The 17,257-nt window shown below is 36.0% G+C and overlaps 1 protein-coding gene, 1 long non-coding RNA gene and 1 other non-coding gene across 6 annotated transcripts in view; 2 read left to right on the forward strand and 1 right to left on the reverse strand.

Annotated features, from left to right (window-relative positions):
- The window catches only part of NOVA1 (NOVA alternative splicing regulator 1), a 132,821-nt gene extending 126,282 nt beyond the window's left edge, over positions 1–6,539 (reverse strand). Inside the window, exons 1-2 of one of the 4 annotated variants that reach the window (XM_087951760.1) lie at positions 5,643–6,539; positions 3,686–3,829 (exon numbers count right to left, since the gene is read on the reverse strand). In XM_087951760.1, coding sequence (XP_087807886.1) covers positions 3,686–3,829; positions 5,643–5,778 — 280 coding nt within the window. In that variant the 5' untranslated portion in view covers positions 5,779–6,539. Of the gene's footprint in view, positions 1–3,685; positions 3,830–4,946; positions 5,106–5,261; positions 5,411–5,642 lie in introns of those variants that run through there. The other 3 variants (XM_026664532.2, XM_087951762.1, XM_087951761.1) reach the window with 3 other exon arrangements.
- A 98-nt stretch (positions 6,540–6,637) lies between these two features.
- On the forward strand, positions 6,638–9,607 carry LOC148133415 (uncharacterized). Its single transcript, XR_015746765.1, has 2 exons — positions 6,638–7,830; positions 7,930–9,607. It is a non-coding gene; the product is annotated as an uncharacterized LOC148133415 (long non-coding RNA).
- A 7,267-nt stretch (positions 9,608–16,874) lies between these two features.
- Positions 16,875–16,981, forward strand: LOC113410164 (U6 spliceosomal RNA). The gene has a single exon (XR_003370631.1). It is a non-coding gene; the product is annotated as a U6 spliceosomal RNA (small nuclear RNA).
- The last annotated feature ends 276 nt before the right edge of the window (positions 16,982–17,257 follow it).

Genomic DNA, 17,257 nt, shown 5'->3' on the forward strand with positions numbered 1-17,257 from the left:
CATAGAGATTGATAGCTTAATTGACTTGAAAAGAGAGCAAGAATTAACAGTTCACAAGGTGATACTTTAATCTTTGTAGCACTGTTTATATATAAGGCTACAATCCTCTGCACATTTTACTAGAAGACAGTTTTAAATTATACTCATAAACAGTCATCAGACTCTTCTGTGGTCAGGATTCACACTAAATATAAATAATAGACTTTTTTTTAAAGAATGTATGTTTTTACAAGTGCACAATTCAACTTAGAACTGAAAGAATCTAGCTCTTCCCTAACAATAGTAAATGCAATCAGCAAGTCCAAAACCCTAATTCTGTTAAGGGTTAAGCCTCAACAATTATAAAATATATGGTAAATGGTAAAATTCCATTGGGTAAAAAAAAGCCAACAAACAGAAATATTCAATACGCACAAAAAGTGAATCAAGCTACCTCCACAACATATATAATCAACATTAATATAAAACATAGAACTATTATTAGAAACAAACCTTTCATTTTTCTTAAAACAGAAAGTAAAAAAAATGTACAGCTGAGAATTATACCTTTGAATAGCTTGTATTCGATGACTGGACACATAGATGTAAAAGGAAAATAACTGAATTTTGCAGATCACAAGGCCCATAGTAATCCAATTTGAATATTCAGCAGAACTATTTCTTTATGAATCAGTTCTCAAGTAGGTTGGCAGCATCAATACAATTGTAATAATGTTCTTTTATTTAAGCAACATCTTGAGATAAAGAGAGGAAAGGCAGGGCAAATGCTAAAACTTAAAAGACATATAATTTCACTGTTCAATTATGCAAAATGACATCTTCATTGGAACACATCTTCAAGCATCAGACTGCCAAGTTATACAATCTCTTCATGCATTAGTTTTAATTTCAACTTCAATCTTAATTATGCACTTAATAAACACTTTAAAAATAAAATCATGAAAAATGATTTGATACCATTTTAGATTTAACCTCTTTTATTTTCTAAATTCATTAACATCTTCCATTTTTGTGTTGCAAACATTTTTTATAGTTGGCCATATATGTGAGCATGCATTTGCCTATATTTAAGATGAAACACGAAACAGGATTACATCCACACTTCAATTTATCGTTCAACATTATTTACTAAATTTTCTTAAAACCCTCTAATACCACACTAGATTTAGATGAGACACTAAAATCAAGCAATTTAAAGTATAACATATAAACCCTCCCTCTCCCATAACTAGTATTTTAACTAGAACAGGAAGGGGTCATACATATTGTTGTCATATGAACAAGTACTATATAACAGTTTTCAGAAGAAATACTTATTGCACTTTACAAAAATGAATTTCAATAAATAAGGCAATTGATTTATCACACGGAATGCACGAAAATATCAAACCTATTTACAGTTTATCAAGAAAAATGACCAATATTCAATCATGTCATTTCTTGAAAATCTTCATTTGGAAACAATTTGCAGAGTAGGAAACATTCATTAACAATTTATTTAGTTATATCCCTGAATAATGGTGATCATTCTGAATATCTGGCCAGTTGCATTTAAACTCTGAATGAAATTTTATGATGAGAAAATGCAGTAAGTTTTAAATACTTTTGTTAAGTTTTTAACGTAATTTTTAAATTGTTTTTTTTTAGTTTTCAGTATTAATTACAAGCATTATTTAAAGACTTATTTTTATTAATGTGATCAGTCACTATTTATCACATATAATACATAATAGTATATAGTACACATATAGTACATAATACAAACATATATAATGGGTTACATAATTTTATTGCTCAATATGCTCCCAATGTGCACATACAAATGCTTAAATATTTCAGCATCCACTATGAAACTAAGTATCAACCATTTCTAGCACTAATAATCATACTAAAAGTAATTCACAGTATGAAATTACTAACGCATTAACTGAAATTTTATAATTAGAAATATGAATATCCATTTTAATTTAAGAGTAGCATAATATTAGCATAGTTCAATTTAAAATTTAATTTGAAATAAAGCCAAATGTTGGCAACTTAAAAATGTTAAAGTTGATTAAGATTTTTCAGGCTTATGGCTAAAAGGGAAACAATTTCTAGCTCAATTAATAACTGAGTGCATCATGTATATCCATCTCTTCAGGTAAGAATCTAATTCATGTATACCAAATTTATGAAACCAATCCTATAGTATAACTTCAGTTATACAGTAACATCTACACCTGTTACAGATTACACAAGCTAACTCATGCTATCATTTCCTTCAAAGGGAATGTGTTTACGTCACACAGGAACACAATGTGGTAAACCTCTCACCATCCCTTTTGTATTTTTTTAAACATAGGCAAAGCTTCTATTTTCAGCTGAAGCTTCAGTAAAGTGTCTGCATAAGCATCCAGGAGTCAATTCAATTAAACATTTAATGATTATTTAAATTAGGGGGAAAAATCTTGTAAAGTAGAAGACAGAAGTCTAAGCTTGCTTCGCAGTACATACTTAAGTTGAATATAATTTCAAATTTGCATTGTCAATCATAGCATTTGTTCCATCATTCCATCATCTTTAATCTTCTTTATGGATCAAAGAAATATGTGATTTATATTTAAATTAGTGTGTCCAAATTCAATTTAGCAGCTCCGTTATTATCTCAAAACTGTTATTTTCAGTATTATTATCTATACATTATGTCAACCATATATTGTCTTTCATGCTTACCAAAAATTATATAAGCTGTACCATCAAATTTTAAAACATTTCACATGGAATTTCACCTACACATATGTTTATAAAATCAAAAATACTTAAGCACAATATCTGTATCCAAACATAAACTTCAAAATGCAAGACAGCAAAAAATGAAACATTCCTGATGCTTCTTTCAATTACCTTCACAATTGCCTTTTAAACTCATTTTAAAACCCAGACATATCTCTGAAAACAATCAGCAAATGCAAAGCAGCTTTCCTTTCACTACAAGAAAAAAGGCCATCTCAATGGAACGCTACCGTTAGAATTACAAAATCAATGTACTATCGGGACTACAGCTGTTACTGCTATAAACATTAAGAACTTGTTTTAATTTATATTAGGTAATCAGTATCTACCATATGCAGGAATTCGGAAATCTTTAAAAAAATATTACATATATGGTATCACTGTACATTATTCAGCATGTAGTGAATAATATGCAATGTTAATGTTTATGCCCACAGTATAAGTACATCTATCTCCTTTTCTAATTAGTGTTGATTATTTCACAATAGATTTCTATTAACTATCACAATTGAAATAACCAAATACCAAGGAAATATCTGAAGAGCACCACTTTCTTTCTTTTATTTTGACTAGTATAAGTGAACAAAGAAATGAAATAGAACCAAAGTGTATTGCAAATTTAAGATAAATGGCCTATTCTACAAAGAAGCACACAGGTTTGATTTGGACTTATGGCTTTGATTATAATATTTGACATTTTCTTGAACAAAATACCAAAGGTGAAATCTAATTTTAAAAATATTTATTGGAACAACATAGTTGGTACTAAATAATAAGCTGATTTTTTGAAAAAACAATAACCAAAATCAGTATTTGTTCAGAATTACATTTGATAATTCACTTTACTACTAATGGTAGTGGTATGATTCTTTTTTTGATCATTCAAGAAAAGAAATGTGGTTACACCTACCTGGGTAAAAGTCTTTGGATTTAGAAAGCTTGATGGTAGCCCCAGTCTCTTTCTGCAGCTGAACAATTGTCTGTCCTCCCTTACCAATTATAGATCCAGCCGCATAACTAGGTATGAGGACCTTTAGAAAATATTGGCCGTCCTCTGGAAAAAAGAGACAAAAGGTTAATTTATGTTCCAAAACATTTTCTCTCAGATCTATAAAATATGCCTTTATCTTACAAATATAAATACACCGTTCTTTTGTACAGACTGTAATTGTTTAGCCAATATTAAATTAATATCTGTTCTTAACTTTATCGTGCTATGGGATGCAATGACCTAATTCAAGTTATAATTCTAGACATAAAACTGTTCCTGTATGGCTCTATTTAACTTGATACAATAACATGAGCCAAAGTGGATTTCACAAACACACATACACACGTGCACGTACACACACACACACACACACACACACACACACACACAGGCAAAAAAAAAATGATCAGGAAAGATCGAAGTTCTTAAAATGGTACAATCAAATTAAAGAAAGAAAATTGTTAGAACTAAAGGCTATGTATTGTTGCCTTATAGTCTTCAAAGAATACACTGCTTTTTGTCAACCCGGAATCTGAGGCTTTACTCAAAGTTATCCTGAAGAAAACTCAAAATAATGTGGTTATGATAATTTGCCTAAGTAATCCTGATGTATTTCTTCAACATTTCTTGGTAGCAATGATCTCTTAAGCTCATTAAAGGACATTACGAATAATTTTTCTCAGTTAAAAGGAAGCTAAAACCCTGCATGCATTTAAAAAGTGACTGGTAATGTAAATACTTTCAAAGTAGGAGTTAAAAAGTCTCAAAATAGGTAAGAATAATCAGTACCATAAATAAAACAACTTTTCCTTTATAACTGAACAATTGTATTGCTTCTTTCACAGGTCTTGCACCATCAATTCTCTGGACTAGGAAAAAAAACCTGCTCTGACAGGATTGCATGTAAAAACCAATACATATTTTAAGACCCTTCTTTATTGAACAGTCCAACTTTGCTTCTTGTTTTATATATATATACATATATATATATACATACATACATATATATTAAATGCATCTTAGAAGTTTGCTTTCATCAAGGAACTACCTAAGAGCAAGCTCACTTTCTCTCAGAGTCAATGTCCCAGTTGATACAGGTGCATCCCCCCCAACATTATACAAACGTTTAAATACATCAGCTATCTACTTCTGTTTCTTAACGCTGGATGAATAAATTCACCTCTGCCTCGGTGCATTGTTATGAAGACTCCAGTGCAAATGAATAGAGGAGATGCTGGTCCCGTTATAACTCATCTCATCCAGGAAGAGCAGGATGTTAACTAACAAGTCACCGCACCAAGACAGACAACTCCCGCCCTCCCTCCTCAAACCTCTCTCTGACACACACACGCGCGTTTACACACACCCCATCACAGTGACCCAGCCCCAGGAAGCACAAATCTGTGCAACATTTTCCACCGAAAAGGAAAGTGGTGCCAGGAAATAAGACAAGTTTTGCTGCTGCCGCCGCCGTTTAATCTACCTGGCGACTCACAAAAGGGGGAAGAGGCAACCAGGGGCGAAAGTGCCTTTTTTCCAGCCGCCATTTATTCGTTTAGTTCTTCCAACTGTTAACCACGCGTGCAAGAGGGTCGGTGGAAGAAGACTTCTGAGCTTCTTCGCCCAGAGGGTCAAGGCTGAAAAGCGCCCCCCCCCACTCCGCCCCGCCACTACGAATATGTGAAATTAAAATAAAACAGGGCTGCTAGATGCTTGAAAGGCGACGCCATTTTGATGAATGATAACATTTGAGAAATAAGGAATGTTTGGGGAAGGAAAAGAGGGAGAGGCGAGGCGAGGAGGCAGGTAGGAAAGGGGAAGGTGGGTGGGGAATTGGGTAGTGGCAGGAGGAGGAGGAGGAGGGGAAAATACCCACCGCCCGTGTTGGTCCTTTTGGTGCTGCCGGCTTCAGGGGGAGCTTCAAGTGGTCTTTTCCGAGAGTCCGGCGGGTCCAAGTCTATGGGTACCCCAGGATGGGTCCCGTTCTGCTGGATGGGAGCTGCCGCCATCATGTTTGCTGCCGCCGCCGCTGCTAGAAGGATAACTGGCTTCTCCCTTCGGGGTGGGGGGAGCAGGGAGGGGAGGAGGAGGAGGAGGAAGGGGCTCGTCCCGCTTCTTTCGCTTTTCTTCCGTCCTCTGAAATTTCAGGCTAATCTGCGAGATCGGTCCACTCCCCCAAAAAGATGCTTTCTTGGAGTGGGGGCAGGCGCTTATTTGTCTGGCACCGGTGAAACGGGATGCGGGGGAGGAAAAAATGAGAGGAGGTGGGGGAAAAAAGCACGCTGGACGGCTGGCTGAAGGAGCAGCTGCAGTGCAGTGCCAGCAAAAGCTGAGGTTAAAAAAAAATAAAAAGGGGGAAGTGGGGTGGGAGGGGGAAGCAGAGACAAAATAAGGGGAGAAAGAGAGGTAAGGGAGGAGGGGGAGAAAGTGAGGCGGAGGAAAGGAGAGAGGGGAAGCGAGAGGAAGAAAGAAAGGAGGGGAGAGCGAGGAGGGGAGGAGAGGAGGGGGAGAGCGAGGCGTTTGTGGGGGAGACACAGAAAGAAACTGGATTCAGGGAATGTGCCTCTGTGGCCCCTCCAGAATCCCCCCGCCTTTTCTCTCCCGGCGCTAGTCGGACGCTTGCAGCTGGCAAGGAGAAGAGCCTGCCGGAGCCGAGAAAGGACAGTTACTGCTTTCGCGTTCTCACGCTCTCCCAGTTGAAGAGTCTCAGGCGCGCTGTCGGGCTAGACTCTGTCAGGAGTTGCTCGCTGAGTCTCTCTCTCTCTCTTTCTCCCCCCCTTTTTTTTTTTTCCCGGCCACTCGCTTGCTCTCTCTCTCTCTCTCTCTCTCTTTCTCACTCTCTCCTTCCAGCACACACTCGCGCAAAAAAAAAAACCAACAACAACCTCGGGCTCCCGCGACTCGGGCTGTAAGGGAAGGGGGCTCGCCTTAGCTTTCTCTTGCGGACACACTTTCCGAACCCAAACACTCCAACGGGGAAGGGAGGGCAGTGAGGTATGTATTTATTTATGTATTTAACGTGTGTGTGTGTGAGTGAGTGAGAGAGAGAGAGAGAGAGATGGGGGGGGGGGTGTACGTACAATAAACGCGTGCAGGCCTTTCACAGAACCAGAGAGCTAAACCAATCGAGGGGAAGAACTTGAGGCTCGGGGTTGGAAGGTTAAGCCAAAAAAGACAACGAAAGGGTGCCTGATGGTACAATTGAATCCCGCCCCTGCTAACATGGGACCATTCAGGAATAAATAAAAACAGCCGATTTCGATTTTTATAGGGAGCCCATAACTAGACATTCTCCAGTTCTGGCTGCCCCACCTTAAGGAACAGAAGGCGCTTGAACTATGTCGGGCCAAAATAGTTGATCGTGTACTTTCTGTGATGGAGTAACATGGTAGGAAGGAAGCACCAGATTTTCGTTGTTCCATTTCCTTTTCGCCATATGAACAGGACCTAGGCTAGATGAGCCTTGTCCTTTCCCCAGTATTGTACAAAAAGCAGGAAAACAAACAGCAGAATAGAGTTACTTTTTAAAGCAGTAGGCGTCTTATTTCCTACACACTTCCTCTGGAGCCCGACTTTCCAGCAAGCATCTTACAAAGAGAGGTGTGTCAACAGGTAGAAGATTTGCACATGCCCAAATGACTGAAGATTGCTCCTTCTTTGGTATTCAATTCTGAGAGGAATAAAGGGCAGTGGAATAGGAATGGCTTCTTTTGATCTCCCCTGCACACCAAAATGCCAGCATTTTCAAGTGATGATTACAAAGAGCAATTGCTACACTTTAGATTGTTTATATGCATTTTCATTCCGATATCTACTTGGTTCCTTGTTTTCTGGTACTCAATATGAGCTGGTTAAATCACACTTAGAGCTACAAAGTATTTCCCAAAGCTCAAAAAAACAAAACAATTACAAAAAAAAAATAGCTTCTTTGCTGTCACTGCTGCTATCCAGTGGTTATATGGTTTTTTGAAGCCCAGATATATTACTGATTCAATCTATATTGGATGCTTATTGAAAACCTTCCAGATGGCTGTTCATGCTAAGAGTTACTTTGTGGACATCAGGTTAGAAAAAGTCAGTGTATTACTTTTGGTTATTCTTTCCATGAGATCCCTACCATGTTTCCTTGTTGATAATTTTCTCTGTCTTTCCTTTTTCTCTAGGACTTTACAATAAAAAAAATACACTTGCTCAATTCAATCCCTGCTGGCAGAGTCTCCATGACTAGTGTGTTTTGTATAAATTGCTACCCTAACTTTCTTATTATATCTTTACTTATCCTTGTACCATTGAGAGAAATTGATCAAGTTTGGACCAGTCCCTCTGCTGTTCATAGAAAGAAGATGACATGACAGAAATGATTGCTTGTGCTCTTTGGAGTGAAAGTTTCACAGGGCCAGGATGAGATATAAAAAGACAGTATTGTCTTGTGTACATGTTCTCTCTGGGAAGTTTGTTTTCATCACTTTTCAGGCTTTTGCTCCTTTGCACTATATAAAAAGAAAGCAACTAAATTAAAAAAAAAATAGTTCTTTTTCTGAATCACTCTTTAAAAGATTGTCTTGAAGAAAGAAAGAATGGGTAAGCAACTGCAGACAGACTGTTATTTCTCAACTTTTGATTTCACAAGTGAGCTATAGCTACCCTGTGGTATCATATAAGGAAGGGATAAGCATTACAGAATATGGTTCATACAAGGGAACAGTTCAGGCAGCATGGCTGTAAATAAACATGGATTCTAATACTACAGAAATACTATTATCTAACACTGGCTGTACTACTTTTTGTATATCAATATTGAAATATTAATCCTAAAAAAGGAGTAATTAAAAATAACTTAAATAAAAAGGAAAAGTAGCTAGAAACATTATCTGTATTTTCCAGCGGTGACACTGAAAAATATTAACTACATACATACAACTACTACATATATAATATTTTCTACTTATTTGAAGCATTTTATTACCCACACCTTAAAATGTAAATTCCAGAATGGTACATAAAGCATAATTTGTCTGATGTGCATAACCTATAGGTCCCAGGGCATTAAAAACAAATTGCAGATAGATGTCTGTCTGCTGAATAAAAAGTTCTGTTGGGCCCCAAGATTAGTCTCAATATGCAAAGATGCCCAAGTTATTTCTCTCTGTCTCTTTATCTCTCTCTCTCTCTCTCTCTCATCCTGTTGCAGTCATGCAATTGTCTTTGTCCAGGTCACCTTCTCAGAATTATAGATTCTCTAGTTATTATTTGAAAGTAAATTCTAAGTTACATATTGGCTATCAGTTAAACAGTTAAAATCCTGTTCGCTCATAACTATATTTAAAGTATAGAATTACATTTTACTGTGCCACAATTTAAATATGGACAGAGACAAATTAGTTCATTCTACAATATTCTCATATTTTTCAGATGGTTTGCTCTAAACCACAATACAGGAAAAGTAAGATTTCATCTATATAGCAAGACTTACTAGTTTTCAGTAGTGAAAACTAACAGCTCGAGAACTATATTCCCACTATCAATTGTGATGTTTCTGTTTTTGATTTTGTTTGCAACTCATGCTGTTGTTTTCCACACAAAATTTAGGTACTGCAAATCCATGTTCTGGATTACACGTGTCCAAAACTGTCACTAAAAACGTGCATCTTTAAAGATATTTGGAAAGTACAAACTTCATAATTTTACGTATGACAAAGAAGTGATCCAGAGCTCATCTTTCTCAACAGTTCTAAAAAACACTATCATATCAGCCCAAATATTCAAATGCACAATGTGTATTTATGATAGTATAAATGTTGTAAACTTGAAACCAAAAATAAAGTGCAACTGAATATTAAATATCTACTGTCATATTTTACCATTATGAAGATGTCATTCAGATTTTCCTCAAGCAGCAAACAGTGTCAGACAGGTTTATAATGGTCATTGGAATACGTTCCAGTTTTCTCATTCTTATAAGAAATGTGGGCTGTGCTTTTAAATCAAATGTTATTGTAAGAATGGTGCATTCAATTCCAATTATTTGTGTAGCGCTTAAACTATTGGTTTATATGGCATTGTATATGTGTATTTAAACATACTTTTGCATAATGACAAATCACATAAATTCAGTATATTGTATTGCATTTGATTTAATATCAACTTTTTCCCCAAGATTGTGCTGAGATGTCATCTTAAAAAGCACTTTGGAATAGTTTGGAGAAGAGGTTTTTTGTTTTGAAAGCAATTTAAACAATGTTTATTTATCTTATAACTTTATACACCACCTTTGCTTTACAAATATATATATATAAGATCATGAACAGTAGAAAAATAACCAAAACAAAAAATCAATTTACAAAAAGCTATAATCTGTAAACGTGTAGCCCCAGAGATAGAACAAACAGCCACATTTCATCCAAATAATAAGCTGACATAATTCATGCATTATCCTATGCTGACAAGATGACATAATTCTTACATTATACTCTGTTTTATTTAATCTCTCAGAATTAGCTTGATTCACTTAAAATGCTAAGGCATAAATCAGAATATATAAGCCTCATTGGTGGAGTTCACACAATACAATACGCCTAAATCATTCATTCTATGAAATAGGCACAGAATAGTGGCAGCCTTCATCACGAAATCATTCCACAGTGATATCACAACTGAGCCTGTGGCCTGTGATATAAGATTAATTGCCTAAAAATTGAAGCTAGAAATATGGTACAGTGTACAGTAAGTGTTAAAATAGATCACTTAGATAAGTGTCATTTTGAACCCTATCCATTGAATATTTTTAACTCAGGCCTCTATGATTAAATAAAGGTAAGTTGGTTTTGCAAAACTAAAGCATGAGCCTTTTAACCACCATTAACTAGTAAGGTCTTCTCATGGATTTAAATATTGTTTATCTTGTTTTTTCATAAATGATTTATCTGAAGTCATTGTCACTTTAGACAAAAAGATGATCTATAAATATTTTAATTAATGAGCATACCTCACTGTAAACCTGCTCCATTGAACACTTGATTAAATATTTACTCCATAGTTCACTTGATGTTTACTAATAATTAAGTGAACTATGGACTAAATGTTTAGTCAAGTTTTTAAAACAACTACATTAAATTAAATCTTCCCCAAATTATTCCACACGTAAATGATTACTATTTATTACATCTGTTACATAATTTTTTTAGAGTTGTACTTTGGGTTCTCACCTCTATATATTTTCATTCAAATGTACCAAACTCGCCATCATAGTTTGTATAAACTATTATTAATAGCTATATGTGAATTAGAGATAGCCGCATAAAATATTGTTGCCTCATAACGAAAATGAAAATGGTATGGTTGGATGGAAATCATAGGATTTATGTTGTCAAGTCTAATGTTTGCAACACATTGTATGTTCTATGTTATTGTATAAATACTTAGATATATGACTGAATCCTGCTGTCCTGCAAGAGACAGCTGTAGATCTAGGTCTTTCTTCAGGAAAGCTAGGACAGGGTGGACATCACTCTCAAGGATGGTTATATTTGATCTTGAATTTTTCTTCCCTTGCCATGTTCATCATTTATTAGAGATTTTTATATATTGTTGTTTTTTAATCCTTGTATTATTCTCCAAATCACTGAGAAGTGACAGCCCTAGAAATAAACTTTATGAATAAGTTAAAAATAAATTATGATTGCAAGGCCTCTTTTGCAAATTCAGTTCTTGCAGGCCCCAGACCTTTTAATTTTAAATAAGCATTGTAAATTCTGGTTTATTCATCAAATTATGATTAATAAATTTAAATGAATGTATGAATCCAGCATTATTATAACAGTACAGGACATGAGTATAGTGATTCCATTTTGATTCCTATCTTCCATAATTGTTATTAATGTACCTAAAATTATAATATTTGGTAATAATAAATTCCATAAAACTGAACCGTGTGAATTAATAGTAATTTAAAAAACAGCTAATTTCACTAAAAAAAAACCCGTGTCTAATATTTTTAAAATGAATGTTTTTTCTCTTTTCTACCTTCACTGCAATAGGAGGTAGAATTTTTTTTATCTTCATTTACTTTTGCTTATTTGTTTTATAGAAAATTTCATCAACTATCTTAGCATTTCCCTACACATCTTTGCATTTTCTATCAAACTCCAATATCTTTAGAGGAATTATTTGCATAGATCCATATAATGTCTTTATAATTTCTTATTCTTTATTCTCTGACTCTTTAATTCCTAACACCAAATTTAATTTTTTACTACTGCAGCAAAATGAATTGATATTTTATTGTGCTTTTAAGTGGTATTTCAATATCCTTTTTTTCTGATTATAGCTAATTTAGAACCCAAGAATCAGAATATGTTTATTTCTTTAGCTATGGGCAATATAAATAAAATAAACTGTCAAATGTAAAAAGAACTGATGAAATAAATCAATTATTTATTGATAAAAACAAGTATGCAATGTATTTTGTATGAATAAAATTCTAATTACTGAATGAAATATGAAATACATTTACTAACATTGGCTGATAACATTTACAAATTCTGTTGATTTTAATACTTCCAATAATTAGATACAGTGGGATACAGAAAAGAAAACCTTTTTTTAATTGATGGGATACTCAGACATTTTTTCCTTTCACAGGGATATTCCCATAGATTCAGAAACAATAGATTGTACAGAAAATGAAGACCCCCCCCCCCCACCTTATGAAAGGAAATTACTTCATTCTTAATAACAGCAAAAACTCTTGTCAAAGAAGTTTAAGTATCTGTCAAGCAATTCTCTAGTGCCTGCTTAAACATAAACATCCTGTAATATTTTTATTCCTACCAGTAGAGATAGATATTTCAGGATAGCATGTCGCTTCTCCTTTTAAACTGCCTATTTCTCCCAGTGATTCAAATTGAGTAAAGTGTTCTTGAATTAATCTTTTGAAATCCTAGCAGGTAAACTAGAACAACTATACACACATGAAGACACACAAACAGAGAGGTTTCTAGAAATATATTTTTTAGGAAATCGGCCAACTATTTGTATGTGTTTATTCTAATAATACATTTTATTTGATTACAATTTGAGATTTCATTTTATTTGAGATTTTACCATATTATTTCATCTTCACATTTAGGCTATTTTTCTCTTTGAATTAGTATCATTCACTTGTATTCATTTGAAACCTAAGACTAGAACCAAAAGCTGAAAAGATTTTCAATTCAAGTATTCTCAGGATTTTTCCTAATAATCCTGAATAAAATGCTACGCGATAATATTATTTTAACAAGGACTTTTTTAAAAAAAAAATGATGCCTCTGTTGGTGGCCCCCTTTTTTTCCACTAATTCCCATAATGGTAAGACATGTTTGTTTATTATTTGTGGGAATAACTTTTTGGAGGGAAAAAATTGTCAGTGAACTACAGTTATAACACAATTTTTATCAGCTTCCCACAACTGATTTTTTGGGGGCGTCTTTAAGGAGCAAATAGGGCTGAAATAAGACATATTAGCCAGCTCTAAAATTCTGTTACTTCTCTTTTTAACATGTTAATATTTCCCACATTTTCTTCTGAGTCTACACACACACACAGGCACAGAGAAAAACATATATACACAATAGTGCTTTTGTTTATATGTTTGTAATTATGTCTGATCAATTCTAAACTTATAGTAAAACAAGATTGATTTTATGGTTGCTTACTGATTTATGTAGTTAACTGTCAACTTAATTAAACTTTTCATCTGCATAATGTTAGGCAAATATCTTAGTTTTTGTTTTCTTCCTCTTTCAATTTGTCTATCTCTTTGAGTTCCCTATCTCACTTGATAGATAATTCTCATGTCCATTATAGTGTATATAGCAATAGCACTTAGCCTTTACAGCCTTCTCTAAGTGGTTTCCAGAGTCAGTATATTTTCCCCAACAATCTGGATCCCTCATTTTACTGACTTTGGAAGGATGGAAGGCTGAGTGAGCAGTGAGTTAACCCTGCAGTACTATATTCTAACCACTGCGCCACCATGGCTTTCTCTATATAGCACAAACTCTAGCCTGAACAGTGGCAGTGAGTCGGAGCATCTTAAAAAACAAAAACTCTTAAAACTGGAATTTGACAGGAAGAGTAGGTATTGTATAACCAGAGGCTTCCATATCTATCACTTCGTAATTTTATATTGTGTTTGTGTGTGTTGTATTCATCCATCCATCCATTCATTCCTGGATGGTTGTAATGAATAGTGGAAGAGAAAAATCTGTAAAATATCAACCAATACAATGTGTGACTCATTCATTCAGAATGAGGGAAGAAAAGTATGAAGTCTCCACTTAAGTCTCCATCTTCATTGTAACAAAATAATATCTTTCTGTGGCCTTTAAGCTGTTTATCTTTTTCATTCTTGCCAGTGATTCAGTAGATTGTTCCAAAAATGGGAATCCAGTATATCTGCTCAAAATGGTTTCCCGTTTTTTTCCAATAACAACTTTTATGAAATAACATCAACATGTTCTGCAAAATTGAATGGGGTACACAGAAAATGATTTCAGGATGCTAGTTCAGTGTGATAGAAGTGACATTGGGTAAAAAGATTTCATCATCACTTATCAGAATAAATATGGTATTTGGAATTATTGTATATGTGTTTAGAAAATTATAAATTGGCCTAGTTTGAAAATCAATTCAATATAAAACAAAACCATGACAGAATGGAACAACAACTTCTCCAGATGAGCTGTTCAGAGCATCCATTGTTTGGGTGGGATGATGCTTCTGTCGCTCGTTTGATAGGCTGGGCTTTAATTGAGAGGACGCTCCTCCTCCACGGGACTCCTCCCTAGCGTCCCCAGTTTTTGCTCAGCCTTCGTGGATATAGGCAGCTTAATTTCCTTTCCCTTGGCCGGAATAGCAAAGGCTTCAAAAGGAGTCAACAAAAAGGTTTGCTTTTAAACTCTAAACATCTCCTTTAAGGCTTTTAGTTTCAATGAGTCAAGCAGCTCCCTACAATATATAACTCGAGCCGAAGGAGCTCACTGTAGCTTCAGATAATTATCTCTCATCCCCAGGACGATCGGAGGTGATAACACCTCAGCCGCATGGCTAACAACTCACATTACGATCTTTTCAAGCCAAGCCGCTACGATCGCCGCCACCCACGCCCGACGGGAGAGGCTCCATTTTAAAAAGGTCCAAGGCTTTTTTCTCTCCCCTGGGAACACCGTCTGGGGTTGGGGCATAAGCGCCCATCTGCCCCACCACGCCTTTTTATTCAAGGGGAAACTCTGCAGTATCAACTCCCCACAAGGTGTGGAAGTGCTACTGAGCCGATTTAACTCATTACGCACCTAAAGAGATAACGGCTGGCGCCATTGCAGACTCACTAACCATGCGGTAGTGATCTGCATTTTATTTCTGGAACTGTGAGAGGCTTTTCTTTCCCCAAGCAGGGGTCTCCTTCCTGGAACCCGAGGGAAATCACCCTAATACATATGTGTGTGTATGTAGATAGATGATAGATAGATAGATAGATAGATAGATAGATAGATAGATAGATAGATAGATAGATAGATGATAGATAGATATTCAGATATAATTATTCTATTTTGGACCCTTATTCATTAAGAAGGAAACTGTTGGCTTATGCCCTCACAGAATTAAACAGCAGCACCACAGCGAGCACCAAGGCCCGTGTCTGCCTGTGCAGGAAGCTGTCGCAGGCCTACATCTTATTTCAACAATTCCTCCTTTCTAGGCCTATGAGGTGTTCCTAATTTGGCTAATTCAGAAATAATAATATTAATAACAAAATAATAATAATGATAATAATAATAGGAACAAGAATAAGAATTCAGTATTCTTACATAAGATTATACAAAACTGGGGAGCATTGTTTTAGGGTTCCCTGGCCATTGCTGGTTCAGGCCCCTGGGCATGCTAACCACCCAACATTTCAGCCTCTAACAGTAAATTTAATAAGCGGTCACAATGGCAAACGGCAGTAGCTCAAGAGCCATGTCAAATTCTCAAAACAAATTGAAACATTCTAAGTGTACCTCCTAAGCAGCAGAAAAAGACGCTAATAAGCGCCATAAGGTACTAGAAAAACACATGAAGAAGTTCATGTGGGAGGATGAAGAAAATTCTCAAACCTCATCTCCTCCAGGCCTACTTCGGCTCCAATCCCCCTCTGCAACCACCCCTGAATCTGCCTGTGTAATCCAGATGCAGCACAGCTGCACAAGATCAGGTAGCCCATCTACATCAGTACAAGTGACTCGAAGTGACTCTGTGGCCACATTGCTCCAACAGCGGCCAGATTCTGTCAAGATGATGACTTACTGGAAAAGATCCCCACAAAGATGTGACTGTGGATGGATCTCCGTGAGGATCCAGGGGACATTTATGCCGATTATGGATCTCTTTCTGAGGTTGACTATTGGGCTTCCTTTTTCAGTTGGCAGCCCTCACAGAATTCTAGCAGCACAGTAACAGCGAGCACCAAGGCCTGTGTCCGCCTGGGCAGGAAGCTGTTGAGGGCCAGTGACTGCAGGATCACCCAATTGCAATACTGGTCCTGAAAGGTGTTCTCTATTTGGCCTCACAATTTGATTCCATATTCAGTCATCTAATTATGAGTTTGGTAACAGCACAACAATTTATGTTAGTAGCTGTGCACAGATATAACAAAAATATTATCAATAATAACAATATTAATGATATCAATATTATTATGAATAATAACATAATAACAAATTGAATTTACCAAAAAAGGGGGGAGAGCAAATATCAAGAGGATTCCATACCTCTGTTTATATCAGTCCTCTGAAACAGTCAACAGTCTATTAATATCCCATACACATTTAGATATATAGATATAGATATCTCACCTTGTGGGCTTTCGGTCAGAATCTTCAAGGGCAACCAAAAATACCCCCAGAGGACAATAAACCAACTCAAAGTAGGTAAAAATGTCCTAGAGAGACCTCTAAGGCAACAAAGGATGCCAAGAGACACCAAAATGCGTTAGATGCACATATCTTAAATTTAAAAAAAAATGCATGAGGGAGGTTGAACAGAAGTCTCAGTCCTCTTCCCCAGCCAGGCTGGTCCCAGTTCCAGAGTGCTCGCTTCAGCAGCACACATACTAAAATTGGAATGATACAGAGAAGATTAGCATTGCTCCTGCGCAAGGATGACACGCAAATTTGTGAAGTGTTCCATATTTCACCTTACCTCCATCCCTGAATCTCTCAACGCCATCCAGGAGAGCCTCAGAGGGACCGGTTCAACCCAGGCCTTCAGCAGCGCTACTTGCCTGACAGACAGTTGTGGAACCACACCAGAATTCCTCCTCCCAGAGGATATCCCTGACAAATTGAAGGCCTGGAGGGACATGGCAACTTGAAGAGGCATCGCAGCCAGGGCACAGTAGAAGTTGATGGCTAGGCAGCCTCCACAATCTGACCTCGATTCTCACTCGATTTAGTTACTATGCAGAATAGA

This window comes from Notechis scutatus, chromosome 1, assembly GCF_049901735.1.
Source record: "Notechis scutatus isolate UNSWTSFEM ecotype Mainland chromosome 1, rNotScu1.2, whole genome shotgun sequence".
Taxonomy (NCBI): Eukaryota; Metazoa; Chordata; class Lepidosauria; order Squamata; family Elapidae; genus Notechis; species Notechis scutatus.